Source organism: Canis aureus, chromosome 16 (genome assembly GCF_053574225.1).
Source record: "Canis aureus isolate CA01 chromosome 16, VMU_Caureus_v.1.0, whole genome shotgun sequence".
NCBI classification, from domain to species: domain Eukaryota; kingdom Metazoa; phylum Chordata; class Mammalia; order Carnivora; family Canidae; genus Canis; species Canis aureus.
The window spans coordinates 7,990,700-8,009,037 of NC_135626.1; the positions used below are offsets into that span (position 1 = coordinate 7,990,700).

Consider the following 18,338-nt stretch of genomic DNA (forward strand, 5'->3'; position numbering starts at 1 on the left):
TGGGCCCACCTGTTCCACACGATCCCCTCTGGTCCAGGCATGGCCACTGACTGGGCACCTTGCTCACCTCTCAGGGAGCTCACCCCGTGGTGGTTCACTCTGCCTGCCCCGTGATCACAGGGCGACCCTGGGGGCTGCTCCAGGTATGAGGTCTGCACGGCTGAGCCAGGGTGAGGTTCCCAGTTGGGCAGAGTGCACTGCACAGTACTCTCCCAACACTAGCCAAGGTGCGAGGCAGGTGCCCGGCATGGGGGTAGGCATCTATGTGGGTGCCAGCGCTTGGGCTGGCCCAGCCTGCAGCCCCAGGAGCCCCTTCGCCTGCCTCTGCTGTGCTCCCATCCCGCTGCTCTGTATCTGAGGAGCATCTGCAGGACACCAGCCTGGACAGGTCCCTGGCCACTACTTCTTGCTCGGCCTAGATTTTCCCTCCACTGACAGCGAGCTGGGCAGTGAGGGGAGCAGGTGCCTGGTGAGGCTGCAGCTGCCCGTTGCCATTCAGGGGGAACCGCTCAGGTGAGGCTGGGGATGAAGCACAGAGGCATTGCCCCAGTCTCCGGGGCCCTTGCCCACCTGTCAGGTAGGTGCTGGGGGTGTGGAGAATCACCCCACCATCACACAGGAATAGAAGTGGCCTCATGGGCACTTCCTCGCCCCCGTAGACCTGAGGAAGGGGCTAGAACATATACCCCCTACAGGGGGAGGGTGGAGACTGAGGCTCAGAGGCTCAGAGCACTTGGCTGTGCAGGACAGGCCCAGCCCCCACCCTGCACCCTCTCCAGCCCCGTCTGTGCAGGAAACCTGGGCTCCCCTTAGTCTTGTCTGGAGAGAACAGGGTCAAGAAACGGCAGTGTGGATTGACTTTGGGCCTCTCCATGGGCGGGAGTGGGGAGAGGGAGCACCACGCGCCAACCAGAGCAGGTGCAGGGCCAGCTTCGTCCATCGGGTAGGGGCTGCACTGAGGGGCTGGGGTGTGTGCGCGTGTGACAGGGAGGTGCAGGGTCATGTTATTGCCCTAGTTAGTGCTGGTGACGCTGGTGACACTGGTGCTGGTCAATGATGCTGTGGGGCCTGCAGTGGGCCGGCCACTCATACTGTGAGGCCTCGGGCCAGATGCCCTGCCCTCTCTAGGCCTCAGGTCCCTGGGTGTCAAATGGAAGGTTCTGGTGCCTGAACTGAGCTCTGTGAAATTTCTCAGGGACAGCCGTGGAGAATAGAGAGGGCAGAGGTCCAACCCCAAAGGCCACCCCATCCTGCCGGAGGAAAGCTCCCCTTGGCTGTTCAACACACTGAGCTCCTAGAAAAGCTTCCTCTGTGAGAATCACCACTGATCCAGGTCCTGCTCAGAACTGGCACCAACGGCTCTGAGAAGAGGCCACCGACAGTCCAGAGTGTTGGGGCTTGGACTTGGGGTGGGGGCAGGCCTGGGGGTGAGTAGCCCACAGATTCCCAGCCCCGAGCCCCCTGTTCCCAGGTCGGAGTGCCTGGAGTCAAGTCTGCTGCTGGATTTGGTACCATCCTTCCCAACTCCTGGGCCCCCACCAGGACGCCCCAGAGCAGCTGACCTAAAAGATTCTTGTTATTTTTAAAAAAGAGTTATTTAGAGAGAGAGCATGTGCGCAGGGGGAGGAGCAGTGGGAGAGGGCGAATCTCAAGCAGATTCTGCACCCAGCACGGGCGTAGAATTCTACACTCTGAGGTCACGACCTGAGCTGAAACCGAGTCAGATGCTCAACCAAGCCACCCAGGCACCTCCAAAAGAGTGTTTGTAAGTGTACTTCCTGGGCTCCCTCTAGGGAACGAGAAGTGGGAGAGGTGATACCTCTGGGTGCCCAGAGCTGCGGATGGGCCGGCTCCAGGCTGTGGGAAGGTCAGGGATGGCTCCAGCTGTGCGGGTCAGAGAGCAGGAGGGTCCATTCAGGCTCAGCTCCCCACAGCAGGGTCAGGGTGAACGGGGAAGGGGCTCCAGGGGGGTCCAGCCTTCTCACACTGAGTGAGGTTCCCTGGGAAACGGCCCCAAGACATTGGTCCTGGGATGCCCAAGCAGACCGGCAGCCTGAGCTCCTCGACTCACCCCTGCCCTCGCTGCTCTGCACGGGGCTGTGGCTTTGCAAGGGTGGCACCTGCTGGCTGTGTTAAGCCCAGGCTCCCGGTGGGGCTCTTGGACTTCTCCCCAACCACCTTGCAGGCATATGCAAGTACGCGGAACTGGGCTCCCCCAAGTGCTCAGCCATGCCCCAGTGGCCTTGGGGCAGTCACTTTCTGAGCCTCGGTTTCTCCCCCCAGCCTCGGACAGCAGGGGTGCTCACATCATGGCAGGGGTTGGGAGCTACTGGGCGAAAGGTGGGTCTGGTATGGCACCACTCAATCCGTGTTGGCCGCCCCTGGTGCTCAGGAGAGCCCAGACGGAGCCCTCTGCGTACGCACATACCCATCAGAGCCCTGGCAGTGCTGCCCGAGCCCTCCTGCCGTGGGCAGCCTCTTCCTGGGCTGTGGTATGCGCGGTTTGTGGCTGAAATGCAAGCCCCCCGTCAGCTGTCGAAACCTCTACACGACTGAGTCCACAGACTCTTTCCAGTTGGCCCAACGAGCTAAGGCAGAGTGGCTTCCTGCCAGGGACACACTCTGGGGAAGGCCTGGTGGCCGCAGGAGGGAGCCAAGTGGGGCAGAGCCCCCACCCGGGGCAGGTGTGGCCCGTGGTGGCCACGATGACCTCAGTGGCTTCCCAGGGCCGGGCTCAGGAGTCGCCTTGCCAGATGTCCCTGTGGGCCCGAGAGCGAGCTTTGGAGCAGGCAGGACGGCATGCCTCTGGGCTGGGGACACTGGTGGGACGTGGCGTGCTGTGACCAGTCTGGAAGGCCCCGGCCGCCGGGGCAGAGACCTGCGTCTGCCACGTGGCTGGGCACACAGACGCCCCCTGCAGCCGCCTCCCGGGGCCTAGGGCAGGGCCCTGGCGCGTCCTCCTTCCACGGGCCCCACGCCGGGTCCGATGTGGCCGCCCGATAAATGTTGGATTTCATTAAATAACTTAGGGGTTGGTTTTGTCCTCAAACTTCACGTTGGCTTTGTGAATAAATAGCCATCGGGGACTGTTGTTTTTAATAAAGTCTCAGCTCCTCGGGACCGCAGCCTGAAGAGAGACCCACAGGGCCCTCTGGGGACCCTGGGGGGAAGCACAGGTCTCCCCCACCGGGTGCAGGCAGGGCAGGCCTCACCTCCACCTGCCCCTGCGCCAGCTGGGGCCAGGTGTGCAGCCGGTTCTGCTGCAGGATCTGGTGCAGCCTCTGGGGGGCACAGTTCTCCGGGAAACGTGCCTTGAGGAGAAATAAAGACCGGACCGGTGAGGAAGTTGGGGAAATCGTGCAGGAGTCCGTCTTGGAAGGCCTGGTGGCAGGACGTGGGACACCGAGGTTAGAGGCAGAGGCCCCAGCTGGTCACGAGACTTTATTAGACACAGGAACACACACGACCCCCACTGTGCACAGCCCCACCCAGCTTCTGTCCCGTCCCGTGCTCCATCCGCGGGCAGTGACCCCGCACACACGCCGCCGGCCTCGTGTGCACACCTGTCGGCACAGCCGGGCACCAAGCCCCGCCCGCTCCGTCTCCACGCGGCCCCACCACGGCCAACCTCAGCCGTCAGGGTTTGCTGAGTCCTGCTGGCGGCCGGGCCCGCTCAGGGCCTGGGGACAGCTCTCTCCCCGCAAGCAGGTGAAGAAACTGAGGCCCCAGCCACTTGGACCAGAGCCTAGTACCCTTGTTCTAGGTGAGGACGTCTCCTGCGGGCATGGTGCTCCTCCAGCTGCACGGGACAGAGATCCGTGGCTGACCCCTGGCCTAGCTGGGACCTCCAGCCCGGCCCCCCCGTCGGCAGACACAGCCCCTCCCCTCCCGGTGTCCTGGCAGTTCCGGCCCCAGCCAGAGGCCCGCATGCGCGAGGGTGGCTGACGTGGGAGCAGGGGACAAGGAAGGGGCCGGCCTGCGACGTTGCTTCTGCCCCAAGACACACATTATCAAATGGATTTACGTGCGTCTGCGGTGGGGGGACGATGCAATTTGGGAACTGCTCACACGCAGTCTCTCCTGCGGACCGTGCCGAGGCCATCAGGGTGGAAGCCCAGGAACCATCCGTCCTCTGGGCGCAGCGAGCTCAGGTGACCCACCAGGTGGCTCCCGGGTTAACTCTGAGGTGTGTCCAAAGTCTGGGGGGTGCCGCAGGGTGAGTGAGGCCACTGGCTGGCTCCGCTTCACCCACCAGTGCTGGTGGAAAGGAACACTCAGAAGCTTGTGGGGCCACATGCACTGGCCAAGGTCCCCGTGTAGAGACCCCGTCTTCTCCTTGGCTGGCACTCCTCATCAGAGAAGGAAAGGGAAGGAGATCGGGTCAGGTCACAGGTGACAGTGGGGTGGCAGGCGCCCGCTGTTAAACCATCCACACGGACCCCTCCAGACAGAGCTCGGGTGCAGTGAGCATGGGTCCTGCCTGACATTTGCACCCACCCGCCACCCCTCAGGTCTTGCTAGAGCCACCTCTTGCCACCGACTCTAGCATCCTCTTCTTTCCACGGTCCCACTTTCCGTGGTCACTCCCACGCATGTGACAGCCACTCACACTGGCCTCACGCTGGGGGCTGCTAGAGGCCGCGGCCAGGGCCTGCCTTGCCCACTGCAGCCCTCCTGGCTCAGAGCAGGTGCGCAGGGCCCCCTGTGCTCCACACCGGCCTTCAGGGTGTGCCCTCTAGGAGGCGGGGTACACTGGCCTTGGAGCCTCAGCCGTTCCCCCCAGGCCTGAGCTGAGCCGCGTCTGTTCTACGGCCAAGCCCTGGCAGGAGCGCCCGAGCTTCCTGACACACATGCACATCTGTGAATCCATTAACATCACACTCACCAGGAGTTTGATGACAGATCAGAAAACGCCTGACACTTTCCAAACAGCGGCTGGCACAGGAGGCTGGCGGGGGAAGCTGGCTCTAGCCTGGGGCTGGTGGGGAAGGGGGCTCCCTGGGACGAGGCCTCGGGGTCCCACCTGGCTCTCTGTGGCTGGGGGTCCCGGCAGCTAGGTGCCTGCCTCCCCTCTAGAGGCCCGGAAGGGGGCGCTTCCCTTCTCGTCCTAAGGAGCCCTCCTGCGGTCATCTCCCCCCATTGCCCCCTCTCCCCTCCCCCCGCAGCTGGGCTGCTCCCCAGGACCTGGTCACACGGGCTGCACTGCCCAATTCCCAGCCACATCTGCTTCGAGAGCTGAGAGCCGACAGGGCAGCAGAGCTTTGCGGAAAGCCGTGACCGGTGCGGCTGCGGGGACTGGCCAGCTCACGCTGCGGGTCGGTGGCACTGGGAGCCCCCCTGCTGCCCCGGCCGGCTGTGGCTCCCGATGACTGATGACTGCAGCACAGCTTTGGTGGAGGGGAGGGGAGAGCTGAACCCCACACTCCCGTTTGCCTGGCTCACCCACCTTTGGGCGTCCTGCAGGGAAACGCCCTCCGTCCTTCCCGAGGGGATCACTGTGCTGCTCGCCCCTGGGCAGCTCCCCAGCCTGGCCTCGTGGAGCCTCTCAAAGGGCCCCAGAAAATCCCCGCAGGTAGGAACTTCGTAAAACAGCCCGGGGCTTGGATCTGACGCAGGGCATCAGGGTCCCAGCGCGTCCATCAGGGTTAAGGGCCGCTGACCTTGGGAACCTGCAGTTCCTGTCGGGGGCGGGGGGTGGAGAACGATAGAACACTGGGCATCGGAGGATTCAGTGCAAGGTTGTTTCCAGTGTCTGGTGGTGCCTCGGTCCCCACGTCTGTCCAGGGAGTCTGTCCCTGTCCCCTGACCCGAGGTGGCAGCACCCACAATCACCAGCAGGAGGCGGCCTCCCACTGAGGCCGCAGGACCCCCACGTCCAGCCTCCACCTTGCAGGCCTGCTGGCAGGAGGCCCTAGGACCCTGGAGTCCCTGGAACTGGGGTCAGTGGGGGTGGTGGTGGTGGTACAAGACCCATGACGGCCCAGAAAATAGAGAGGTCCTCACTGGCCAGGCCCAGAGGGTGTAGGACGGGCCCCAGCCTCCCACAGGGAAGCGGACGGGGTGGGGGGCACTCCGGCTGCCTTAGGAAGGCAAGAGGCTGGGAGCAGCAGCCAAGGGGACTGAGGATCTCCCAGGCCTGCAGGAGCACAGGGGTGGACAGAGGGGGCGGGGGAAGCCCCGGGGAACGGCCCAGGCCCCCTTGGGCTAGGAGTCCCACAGGCTGCTGCGCCCCAGCCTGGCCTGGGGGAACGGTAGGGTAGGGCAACCCTCCGCACCACCACTCCCCACGGTCCTGAGGGGAAAGAAGGGGGACGGCCAGGAGGGCCAGAGGAGGCTGGCCTCGGACCTGACTCCGAAAGATCCGAACACTGCCTCTGTCTGCTACAGGAGCTGCAGGGGTGCTGCCTGCCCCTACTCTGCACCCCCAAAGCGCCAGGTGTTGGTACTGGCAAAGTTGAGGGGCTGCCAGGGTGCCTGGCGGACCGCTGACCAGGGGAAGGCAAGACACTTAGCCCAGGAGCCCAGGTCCCAGCAGGTGAACGTGGGGTTGCCAAGTGCGCCCTGCCCCACCTCAGCAGAGGGGAAGTGGGGGGCGGGGACAGCGCAGAGGGGACGGACGTGCAGCCCACCCCGATGCCAGGGCAGGCGGGCGTGGGGGGAGATGCAGGTGCAGCGGAGCGGCGGGGGGGACGAGGGAGGGGACGGGCGGCGGGCGGCGGCGCGCCCATCTAGCGGTCCCCACGGACCGGCCGGATCTTCATCTCCGAGAACTTTAGCGAGTACTGCCAGCCAGTCCAGGAGGACCACTCAATGCCGTCGGCGTAGGAGGCGTGCGCGCCGCGCAGGTACTGCCCGTTGAGGTTGGACGTGTGGCAGTTGCGGTACCACCAGGCCCCGCGGTAGAAGGCGGCGCAGTTGTTCTCCGAGTGGTCGCTGTCACGGTCCCTGGTGGTGAACTTCATGCCGCTGTGCTTCAGGAGGGAGTCCCCTGCGCAGGCGCGTGCACACACACAGGTGTATGCCCGGGGACGGCCCAGGCACACGTGTGCACACATAGACATGATGCCCCCCCACATGCACACGTGCTGTGCATGCACATCTGCCCCGACGTGCCCCTGGGGTCTGCGTGGGTGACATGCCCCCCCAGGGCGCCACCTTGGGGGTCCCCAGGCTGTCCCTGGTCGTCTCTGCCCCTCCTGCCACCTCTTTCACACACTCCCTTTCCCTGTCGGGCCTCCAGGTAAGAGAGGAACACAGCCCAGAGGGGCGCAGCCACCACACTTTAGAGGTCCAGCAGGTGTCCCGATTCTCGGCTCAGGGCTCACTTTGCTCATCTGCAAAATGGGTGACCAACTTGGGCCCCGCTGCTTTGTGCTGCTGGGATGAGGGCCAGATGGGACTTGAGACACGCCAGTCTGGGGGTGCCTCTGTCCTTCCGGGTGGGGAGACAGGCAGGTGCCCCCCCCCTTCTGTCCCCCTACCTGCGGTGCCCGAGTAGTCAGCCACGGTGAGCGGGTACCCGTCCTCCTCCGGGTCCACGGAGAACAAGCCCACACCAAAGCTTCCGTAGCGGGCGTAGGCCGTGCTGTTGTCGAAGTCTTCCAGGTCAATGTGGAGTTCGTAGGTGGCCTGCGTGGTCAGGGCGTGGAGCCTCCTGAGCCCTGGGGCAGGGGAGAGAGTGGCTGGGGGGGACTTACGAAGTGGTCCCCTGACAAGAGGGAAGTGAGGGGACCCGAGGGCCAAGCTCACGCGGTTGGCGACAGGACAGTCCGCCCCGGGCCGCAGCCCTCCTCCTGCCAGCCTGTGTTCAACAAGGAAACCGAGGACGGACGGTTTCTCAGGTCAGGTCATGTTTTACCAAATGTTTGTGCAGAAGGTTAGTGGAGAGGCTGCAGGGGGCAGAAGGAGCCTGGAATATCTGGGTCGGGGGTGACAGCACCCCTAGCCTGTCTCCCACTCGGGGCTCCGGCCAGAAGGGGTGCCGGTCCTTGTACACATGTCCCTGAACCTGGCCTCTGAGCCTTTGCACACGCTGTTCCCTCTGCCTGGGACACTTTTCCCTACTCCTCCGGGTTATGTTGGGTTCTATTTTCAGGCCTTAGGAAGGCCACCTGGTCTCCTGTCGGGGCTGAGGACCTCTGCCTACCCAGGGGTTCCCCCTCTCGGAGTTTCTCATTCTGCACCCGGGCTGCTCCCCCCACCCCATGGAAGGTCGCTGAGAACAACATGACTGGATGGAGCATCTGTGTGGGGCTCAGTACACGACAGGTGCTCGGCACATGCTGGCGCGGTGGGTGAGCAGTGGAAGGTGGGGTCTGAGGCTTCTGCTGTCTCCGCGGCCCAGCCCCGCACCTGCCCGTGCACCCCATCGCTGCCCGCCCGCCCTCACACACTCACACCCAAGGTGCTTCCCTGCCAGTTTGATTACTTCTTGATTAAGAGGGCATTTAATTAAAATTACAAGTTATCAGCATCGAGTGACATTTCATCAGCCTCTCCTTCCTGAGCTGTGAACGCCCCGCAGGAGGGTCAGGGCGTTCAGGCTAAGGGGGCGAGGGGCCTGTTCAGCCCTTCCCCGTGGGGGCCAGAGGGGGGCCCCAGGCCTGTGGTCCAGCACCAGTGCCCAGGAGGAGCAGCTGCAAGAAGAGTAACAGCGGTGCCCCTGGCACACCCACTGCGGACCCCCCGCATCTCCCTGGGCCCCCACCCTCGTCCTGCTCCCCCAGGCCCCACCAGGACACGGCTCTGAGCAGAAGGCTCTCATCCCCCTGCCTCCCTCCACTCGTTCCTGTGCTGAGCTGCCCCTCTGGGGGCCCCAGCCTGCACCCCCACTTGCCCTCCCCACGCCTGAGGGCCTCCCACACAGTCAAGGGCTGGCATCAGACAACGATGACAACCGCCACCAGCTGGGTGGCCCTTACAATCCAGCCCCTGTTCCAAGCTTAATGAATCTGGTGGAATCAGAATGAGTCCAATTTAATGAAAGCTCCTGGAGCAGCGCTGCCCACGGCACGCATCACCCAGGAGTTTGCTGCTGCTGCGTGACCCACGAGGCAGGGGCTCCATCATCCCTACACTATGGGTGCCGAGAACCAGGCACAGGGAGGTCAAGGGACGCGCCCAGGGCACACGGCTGGGAAGTGGCACAGCTGGGATTTGAACCCAGGCACACCTGCCTGGACTCCTTGCTCTTGCTCAGCTCTAGTCCAGGACAAATATTCCAATCCAGGGATAGGGCAGGAGGGACTCCAGCCTGGCAGGGATGCTGGAAGATTCCAGATTCCTCTTCCCCACTGAGTGGTTGCTGTGCACAAAGGCCCACTGTTTGCTCTGCTCCCGGTGCGCCATCCCCATACCCACGAGGGGCCCCTGGGCAGGGTGTCCTGGAGGAGGGGCAGGGTGGGGGCGCTGGGAGGCCTCTGCCATCTTCACCCTTCTTCCCACAAATGTCACTTCCCTCCCTCGCTCTCCCTCTCTCTCCACCCCCTGCGTCTCTCCAGCGCCCGCTCATCTGCCAGGACACTCGCTACCCCCACCCCGCACTTTGCTGGGCCCCTGGAGGGTGAGCTGAGATGGGACCTCATCACCACTAGAGTTGGAGGAAGAAGGAGCCAGTGGGTTAAGATGGAGGAGAAAAATATTTAGACCCCAAACCTCATACCATCACCCCCAACAAACTCCCAGATAGAGAGCCAAATCTCATACAAACAGTGAAAAAACATTCAAAGAAAAAAAATAGGAGATGGCTTTGTAAAACTGGGAGGGGAAATCAGGGCCTAAAACCCAGAGGATACAAAGGAAAAGACTTGGCAAGAATTGGCTTCATAAAAATTTAAAATATCTAGGAAATAAGCAATAATAATAATGATAATAATAATAATAATAATAATAATAAAAGAGGCTGAGACAAATGACCAGGAGTAAATACATATCATGTGTATCTGACAAAGAATCAATAACCTTAATATATAAAGAGCTCCCATAACTCAATAGGAAAAGATCAAACACTGGGTGAGAAGGTGACAGGGGAGTGTGGAAAAGCAGAGGGAGGGAATGGCCAGGGCGTGGAGGGCTGAGTTGACATTCTCCTCAGGGCTCCCTGTCTGCCAGGAGCTAATCAAGGCCCCACTTAAATGCATCCTCCCGCACCGTGGCTGCTGATAGATTTCAATTAAGATGCCGTGAGTGGCAGAGTCACCAAGACTGCTGCAAGGGCGGGGGGGATGCAGAAACAGGGCCCCCACCTGCCAACCCCCTCCCTAGCCTGACACACGCACGGGGATGTGGTGAGGCGGGGGGTGGGGTGGGGTGTGCGGTCCTCCCTCCTAGGAGCTCCCTTCTCCCAGCCCCTATGCTGCCGCTGCTCGCACTCACTCAGTTCAGGTCATGGTTTAAAGCTTGTGAATCAAAAAAAAGCTTGTGAATCCTGCCCAGGCTCCCTCCACCCCAAACACCCTGCTCACTCTGGGCCTCATTTCCTCGCCCATAAGAGGACAGGACAATAGCAGTGCCACCCTTTCAGGGTAGGTGTGAGGCGTCAGGGCCGAAGTCCATGACATAGGCCGGGTATACAGCAGGTGCGCAGTAAGTGGACTGGTAATAAAGCCCACATTGGGGTGTCTGGCCCCTCCTGCAGCCAGGCCCCGCCCGGTAACGGGGACGCAGGACACACAGCAGAGGCCAGGACAGAGGGGGTCCTGCCCTCATGGATCGCAGGGTCAGGAAGGGAGACAGACATTAGGCAAGTGAGAGCGAAGATGGCCTCCCAGGTGCCTCTGCGCCTGTGGCCAGTGGGCACGTACAGGTTCCACCTCTGAGACTGACCTTCTCTTCCCCTAAAACTTCCTATAGGCCTACAGGCTGGAACCGTCCTGACCCCCACGTGGAGCCCAGCCCTCTGATCGGTGCTCCCCACCAGCCACATGCCTCACCTCTTCTCCCTCCTGCCCCTTGCTCTCCGGGGATGGGGGGTGGGGGTGTGTTCCCAGATACCCAGGCCCAGGGAAGCCAAAGCACAGCAGGTGTGCTGCGGGGTGTGCGAGGCCATTCAAGCATGGCGTGTCAGCCCAGTGCTGTGGTTTTGTTTTATTTTTTAAAGTGTACTTATTTAAGTCATCTCTATACCCAACGTGGGGCTTGAACTCACAGCCCTGAGATCAAGAGTGGCACGCCCCTCTGACTGGGCCAGCCCTGCCCCAGTTAATGAGTTAAAAATATAAAAGGGGGTGACTGCTAATGGGGGCACAGGGCTTCTTTTGGGGTGCAGAAAATGTTCTAGAATTAGGTGGGGTTGAGGGTTGTGCAACTCTGGGAATATACAAAAGCCCCCCCCAGAATGGTGCACTTTGAAACAGTGAATCAGGGGATCCCTGGGTGGCTCAGTGGTTTAGTGCCTGCCTTCGGCCCAGGGCACGATCCTGGAGACCTGGGATCGAGCCCCGTGTCGGGCTCCCTGCATGGAGCCTGCTTCTCCCTCCTCCTGTGTCTCTGCCTCTCTCTTGCTCTTTGTGTCTAACATGAATAAATAAATAAAATCTTAAAAAAAAAAAAAAAATGAGGGCAGCCCCGGTGGCCTAGTGGTTTGGCACTGCCTTCAGCCTGGGGAGTGATCCGAGGGACCCGGGATCGAGTCCCATGTCGGGCACCCTGCATGGAGCCTGCTTCTCCCTCTGCCTCTCTCTCTCTCTGTGTGTGTGTTTCTCATGAAAAAATAAAATCTTTTAAAAAAATGAAATGGTAAATCATCTCTACCTGTTCAAAACCCAAACCTCACCCAAGTCCCAACTCCCTTCCTAATATATATATATAGGACCTCAGACCTATGATTTTTATGGATGTTATACTTCAGAATGAAATTAGGTAAGATATTCAGATTTTAAAATACCAAATGAATTTCAAGACAAATAGTAACAGTCATGTGCTGATTAGCTTTCGGAGCCTTTGCCGAGGACCACGCAGACCGTGCGCCAGCCGTGGGAAATGTGGAGCATGCCACGGGGCCTTAGGAACTGCAGCCTCTCTTTTGGGAGTTAGGCCCCATACACCCCAAGCACACAGCAGGCATTTGCTGACCCCTGAGGGCAGGGTGGTTTGGGGGCTGTCCTGGACATCTCTGTGCCTGAAACTGAGCCCTGTCCCTGCCCCCAACTCACTAGACTCAGGGTGGTGACCAGGTCCCAGGGCGTCCCAACGGGAGAAGTACGACCCCTCCAAGGGGGGGCACTCACAATGCCTGTGCTTCCTTTGGCTTCCGGCTCCTTGACCTCATTCATGTTGAACGCACGGATCACCCTTTACACCTGGGAGCTGGCTCAGGTGTGTGGGGGCCCGGGAGACCCTGATCACCCACCCTCAGGGTGGGGTCATGGCTCTTACCCAGCCAGTGCTCCCCCGTGAGCTTGCCGAAGCCATCCCGGTACGCTTCCCAGCCTCGGAAGAAGTTCACGGAGCCGTCCTCGCGGCGCTGAAACACCTGCAAGGGATGGAGAGCTGGTGCCCGCCTCCCCGGGACCCCCACCCTGACGTGCGTCCCCTGCCCCACTCACTCCCTTCAGCCGCCCGCTCGAGGAGGGCAGGGGCCTGGGGCAGAGCGAGGACTGGGGGGCCTAATGGTGGCCCCGGGATGGGACCGACTATCTACCCCCAGGTCCTCATTGACTGCCCCCAGGTCCCCAAAACGTCGCCCCCAGGAAGGAATCAGGGTGCACCGTGCTGGAGAAAACCTGGCTTCCAGGCCCAGCCCTGCTGCCTTGCTGTGGGACCCTGGACTGGTCCCACCTGGCATGGGCCTCAGTTTCCCCAAGGCTCAAATAAAAGGGGTGGGCAAAGGGTCCTATTACCTTTTTCCAGGTCAAAACAAAATTGGGCAAAAATGCATTCTCGAGTTTTCAGGAATCGAGAACACACACGCGCCCAGGCCCAGCCTCCAGAGCTCCAGGTCTCAAAATGATTCTGCCAGAGTCCCCCCGCCCCAAGCCTGAGAAGCCCAGGCACCTGGGGACCAGAGCCCCAGCCACTTCTCGGGGGCCTGGGTGGCGGGCTGGGAGGGGGGCACAGGAGTCCCGGCCCGCAGGGGTGTGGCTCAGGCACCAAGGCCCGGCCGTCTCGCTCCTCATCTTACTGACATTCCGACTTGGGAGTCAGGAGTCCCATCGGTTAAACTGCTTTGAAATAAGTCCCGGGCAGCCAGGCCAGAGCTGCGGCGAGTGTTTACAGGATCCGCTGACAATCCCGTTCCTGGCTGCCGCCCCTCCCAGCTCTTTCTGTGTAACAAGCCTTTCCCTTGCCCATTTGCCGAGGCAGCACCCCGCCCCCCACCCTCCCGCCTCCATCTGGGCCCGGGTGGCCGTAGAGATGCGGCTGCAGCGCCAGCGAGCTGCCGGTTTCATTACTAAGCAGCCTGATTTCAGCCGCCTGGAACTGCCCGGGTGCATCATCTGCCCTGAGCTCGGCATCGGTCCGTGGGGACCTGTCCGTCACAGCCTTTGGGCAGCTCTGACGTCAGGGAGTGGCAGGGAGATGACACCTCTCTTCTTGCCCTGCGCTCTCCAGCCCGCCCGGCGCTGACATGTGCAGTGCTCAGAAGGGCCCGGCTGGGGAAAGGAAATTCGATAAGGCTCAGAGAGATGTGAGAGGCGGTGGGCAGCGGTATTGATGGCCAGATTGGGACCCTGAGCACGTGCCCTTGGAAAGGCTTAATCCTGGCAGAAGCTCTGACACTCCCCGGAGAAGTCTCGAGAAGGCGGCGGGCAGCAGGAGCCTCTTTCTGCAGGAGGAGGAGAGAGCCGGGGGCCGGGTGGGGGGCAAGGGTTGGGACCAGGGCCCTGCCACTTAGAGCACTGGCCATCGCCCCATCTGCCTGGGCCTCAGCCTCCCCGTCTGTTGGTGGGGGTCACAGCGGCGCCTCCCCCACGGGCCGTGGTGGTCCGCGGAGAACATGCTCAGGGCCTAGCACACAGCCGGTGCGCATGCCTGCTGCGGAGCGACATGGGCCTCTCCTCTGCCCCCGGCCCAGGAACACTCACTCCCTCTTCCTTCTAGACTCAGGCCCTACACATGTCTGCCCTAAGCCATCCAGCCCCACCCTTCTTCATCTGTCCAGATGTTCCACTGAGCATCTCCCTTAGAGCAGAAGGACACAGTGCCCCCCCGCCCCAGGTAGGCAGTCCCTAAGACATAGGGACAGTGGGACTGCCCAGCAGAGCCAGCTCTGGAAGGGAGCCCGGGGCAGGCCTGGAGGAAGGGCAGGGTCCCTGCTACAAGTGAGGCCGGGTGGCCCTGGGGATGCCACCCTTCCCCTCTGGGCCTCATCTATCCTCTACCACTGATAAGCTAGGCCTGCCTCCCAGGACCCCAGGGAGAGTGCTGGTACTGTTATCACCATCATTGTCATTTTTTCCCATCAACTACTATGAAGTAGAATGGTGGGGGGGGCGGTGCCAGGCTTCTGGGCACAGGCCGGGCATAAGCCCTGGAAACTGAGACAGAAGGCAGAGTGCCCGTGGTGGGCTGGTGTTGACAGCTGGCCATGGCAGATGGGGGGCTGAGTCCCTCTCACTGAGCACGTTATTATTCACTGAATCCTAACCCTAACCCCATGGTCTGCCCCCCTCACCCTTACAGCAGGCAGAAGCTCAGACCCTGGTCACAAGTCAGGTGGCAGTGAGCATAGAGTAGGCGGTCCCGAGGGGAGACCCACCCCTCATTCCCTCATGCGAAGGCCAGGCTGGACACCCAAAGGCCAATGTCCTACTGTCCACATCCCTTTCATTTGCCACTGAGCGGACCTGGGACATGCCTCCTTGTCCCCCTGCCAGGCTTCTTCTTCTTTTCTTCTTTTTTTTTTTTTTTAAAGATTTTATTTATTTATTCATGAGAGACACATGCAGAGGGAGAAGCAGGTTCCCTGCGAGGAGCCTGATGCGGGACTCGATCACAGGACTTGATCCTCCGCAGAGGACTTGAGCAGCGCTCAACTGCTGAGCCACCCAGGCGTCCCCCCTGTGAGGCCTCTTATGCTGATAGCTGACCTCCAAAACCCGTCTCAGCCCCTTTCCCGGTGCCAGTGACAGGCAGGAACCCTGCTGGGGCTCAGCCTGGGTGCGCCATCAATGGGTGACAGCACTTTCCCTGGGGGCCGCCTGGGCCTCCCAGCCCTTGTCTCCACATAGCTGGGAGAGTACGCTCTAAGCCACCAAGTGTGGCAGATATGCCTGATGACACAGATGGAGTCTGTACCAGCTTAGAAGCCACAGCGATTGTGCACCGTGAGCGCTTTAGCCTGGGGATCATAATCCGTGATCCACCCCTTGAACGGCCCGGACGCATCCTTGACAGACTCTGCAGAAGTGGCCTCTAGACTTTATGACCATGACCCCGGGAAAGGCAGCACACATCACGATGTACTCACTGCCGGGTGTTTGTATCGGAAACAAAAATTTCCCGGAACCGTACTTGCCCTTATGGAGACGGATGTGCTCTAATAAGTCCTATCCTGTTCTGTCCATTCTGCTCTATTTGATTTAAAAAGCAATGTTGGGGGCGCCCGGGTGGCTCAGTCAGTTAGGCGTCTGCCTTCAGCTCAGGTCGTGATCCCGGGGTCCTGGGATCAAGTCCCACATTGGGCTCCCTGCAGAGTGGGGCGTCTGCTTCTCCCTCTGCCTCTGCCCCTCCCCCTATTCTAATCTCTCTCAGATGAATAAAATCTTTTAAAAAAATAAAATAAAAAGCAATTTTGATCACAAACCATTGCACTGATTTTGCCACCTGCCAAGAGATGACAGCCGTAGTGTGACACTGCTCTGGATGCTGCCGGCCTTTGCCACTGGCTGTCCTCATTCCAGAGTCACACTGAGTGACTGCGAGTGAGCCCGGCCGGGCTGGGATCTCAGCCTCCATACGCTGGCCTCGCCCTCAAGCCAATTATCGCTCAACATGGCCTGCAAGTTCCAAATGTGCTCGAGGCCACAGACTGGCTGCCGGTTCTCCCACGTTCCCAGGAGTGTGCTTACTCTGGCTCAGAGGCCCAGGCTGAGCTGGAGCTGGACCTTAGGGCCGCTGAATGGACGGATGTCACCAAGCAGAAGGCCTTCAATTACAGAGCAAGGATCAGCCAGACAGGAAGACATGAAGAGGGAGCGAGTGAAGGATGGATGTATCCACTTCCCGGCCATCTGTCCCAACAGAACACGAATCCCCACTCCGGGGGAAAGAAAGGAAAGGGCAGAAAAAGGTAGGGAGACAAAGTAATTACTTCTGAGGCTAAAAGCTTCATTGGCCCGGCTCCTCGGGTGTCTCCCTTGGGTTCCAGCTGTAAAGTGACCGACGCAGAATGCTCGCCGCTGCCTGGCCTCCTGGGCAGCTGGCACAGAGGAAGACAGACTGAGCATGTTTTCTTGATGCGGAGTCTCAAAAGCCAGTGCCTGCCGCCCGGCGTGTCTTCCAAGTACTGCTTAAGGGCTCTGCCAAGGGAGGGCTGGGCCCACATGGTTCTGCAGATGGTGCCGGGCGGTTCCAAAGGAAGGAGCGGCTGCATTTGGGGCGGTGGCAAGCTGAGGGGGGGCAGCAGAGTGGCGAATCGCTCTGTGTTTGTCAGCTGGGCTCCAGGGGCCTGTGCCGTGCTCCACAGGTCCCATCTCTGCTGGGACCCCTTCCTTGGATGGGCCCTGTCTGACTGGCTCCTTGTCTGCCATGGTACTAAGAGCCTGAGTCATTGTCCTAGGCACCTGAGCCTGGCTCTGTGGTCTCCCCAGCACCGGCTGATGCCCTCAGGCAGGGCTCTGTGCTCTCATGTGGCAGATGAGCAGGCTAAGGTGGCAAGGTGGGGCGACCTCTGCAGGGTCAAGGCTGAGGGCGTGTGCACTGCTCCTCCAGGCCCCTGAGCCTGCCTGGCCCTCCACACGGCTGAGCTGGGCTAGCCCCAGGAAGTGCCCCAGGCTGGCACCCAGGGGACCAAGTTCCACTGACAGGCTGCACGTCCATCTAAGTCTTGGCTTCTCTCTTCTGAGAAATGAAGAGCTTGCTGCTCCAGGCCCTGTGTGCTGTACCTGGGCTCACGGGGTGACTCGGGCCCTCAGGAGGCTCACAGCCCCAGGGGAGGTGGACGCTGAGGCCAGCATCACGGGCCATGGCAGCTCCTAACCTAGCACGCTCCTTCCACCCCTCTGCCTGTCTCATCTGTAATATGAAGGTCATAGCAGCCCCTACCCACAAAGATTTGGTAATGGGTACAGGCGTTGGTTACTAACACATTAGTCCGCGAAGGTGACCTCAGAGGAGGTGGAGTCATCTGCTGGGCTGGGCTCTGGGAGGGCTTCCTGGAGAGGAGATGCTCAACCAATCTGCATAATAAGCAGGCTCCTGGCAGGTGGTCAGAGAGGCTGAGGGATGGGGGCTGCGTGGGTCCAAATCTTTGGATATGGGGAAGGGATGTCTCTGACACTTTAGGAGGATCTCCAGGAGGGAGCATCTGCGATCTTCCCTGGGGTCTGATGAAGCTGTTGCAGAAATCATTTGCAGGCAGGATCTTGTGGGTTGTGCAGCTTCGGGGTCCACCAGCCTCCCAGACCTCATGGGCAGGCAACTCCTGGGAGGACATGGGGGACCATGGCACAGGTGGCTTTTTATTTCTAAGGAACAAAGAACTTGGACGTGCAATATAGCCCTTCAAAGGCAGCCACTGGGGGGCTCTGCCCCCTTTCCTGGGAGGCAGTGGCTCCCGGAATCCCTCCTGGACGTCTCTGGGCAGGGCCCCCGCGTGCTCCCTGCACCTGCCAAGGGTACAGGTGCAGAAGGCCGCGGAGTTCCAATCTTGGCTCTGCCTCTCACAGATTGTGTGGCCTCCGATGAGTCATAGACCATTCCCAAGACTCAGTTTCCCTCTCTGTAAAGAGGCGCCACCAGTGCAAATTTGCAGTGCAAATGCTCAATTAAGAGTAAACTGGACGCACATAGTAGGTCTAACCAACCTCCCCTCCCTCTCCTTCCCAACCAGCTGCCAAGCCCAGAAGGAAGGGGGCCTCCTCCTTGTTTTTGACTGAAAAATGGTACCCCCGGGCTTGGCACCCTGCCACGCATCCCGGGCTTGGCAGTCGGTGCCTGGCGGCTCCTGGCAAACACAGCTCAGACCTGCCATTTATCAAATGCTGAGCAACTGTACTCAGCACTTGTACTACCCTGTTTTATGTTAAAAGTTTAAAAAATTCAAACTGCTCTGGATGGAGACAACCTTTCTCTGAGCGGATCGGTCGAGGGGACGCAGGACCCATCACCCGGCTCATCGATCAGAGCGTGCAGCCCCAAAGACTCCCCAGAGCAGCGGGGACACTGTGGCCCACTGA

General features: G+C 60.7%; 1 protein-coding gene across 3 annotated transcripts in view; it reads right to left on the reverse strand.

The window, feature by feature from the left end:
• Positions 1–3,426: 3,426 nt before the first annotated feature.
• The window catches only part of FIBCD1 (fibrinogen C domain containing 1), a 32,378-nt gene continuing 17,466 nt past the window's right edge, over positions 3,427–18,338 (reverse strand). For 2 of the 3 annotated variants that reach the window (XM_077851084.1, XM_077851085.1), the window contains 3 exons: positions 12,376–12,472; positions 7,482–7,661; positions 3,427–6,988 (listed from right to left, as the gene is read on the reverse strand). In XM_077851084.1, coding sequence (XP_077707210.1) covers positions 6,729–6,988; positions 7,482–7,661; positions 12,376–12,472 — 537 coding nt within the window. In that variant the 3' untranslated portion in view covers positions 3,427–6,728. The remainder of the gene's footprint in view (positions 6,989–7,481; positions 7,662–12,375; positions 12,473–18,338) is intronic. The other variant, XR_013353922.1, reaches the window with a different exon arrangement.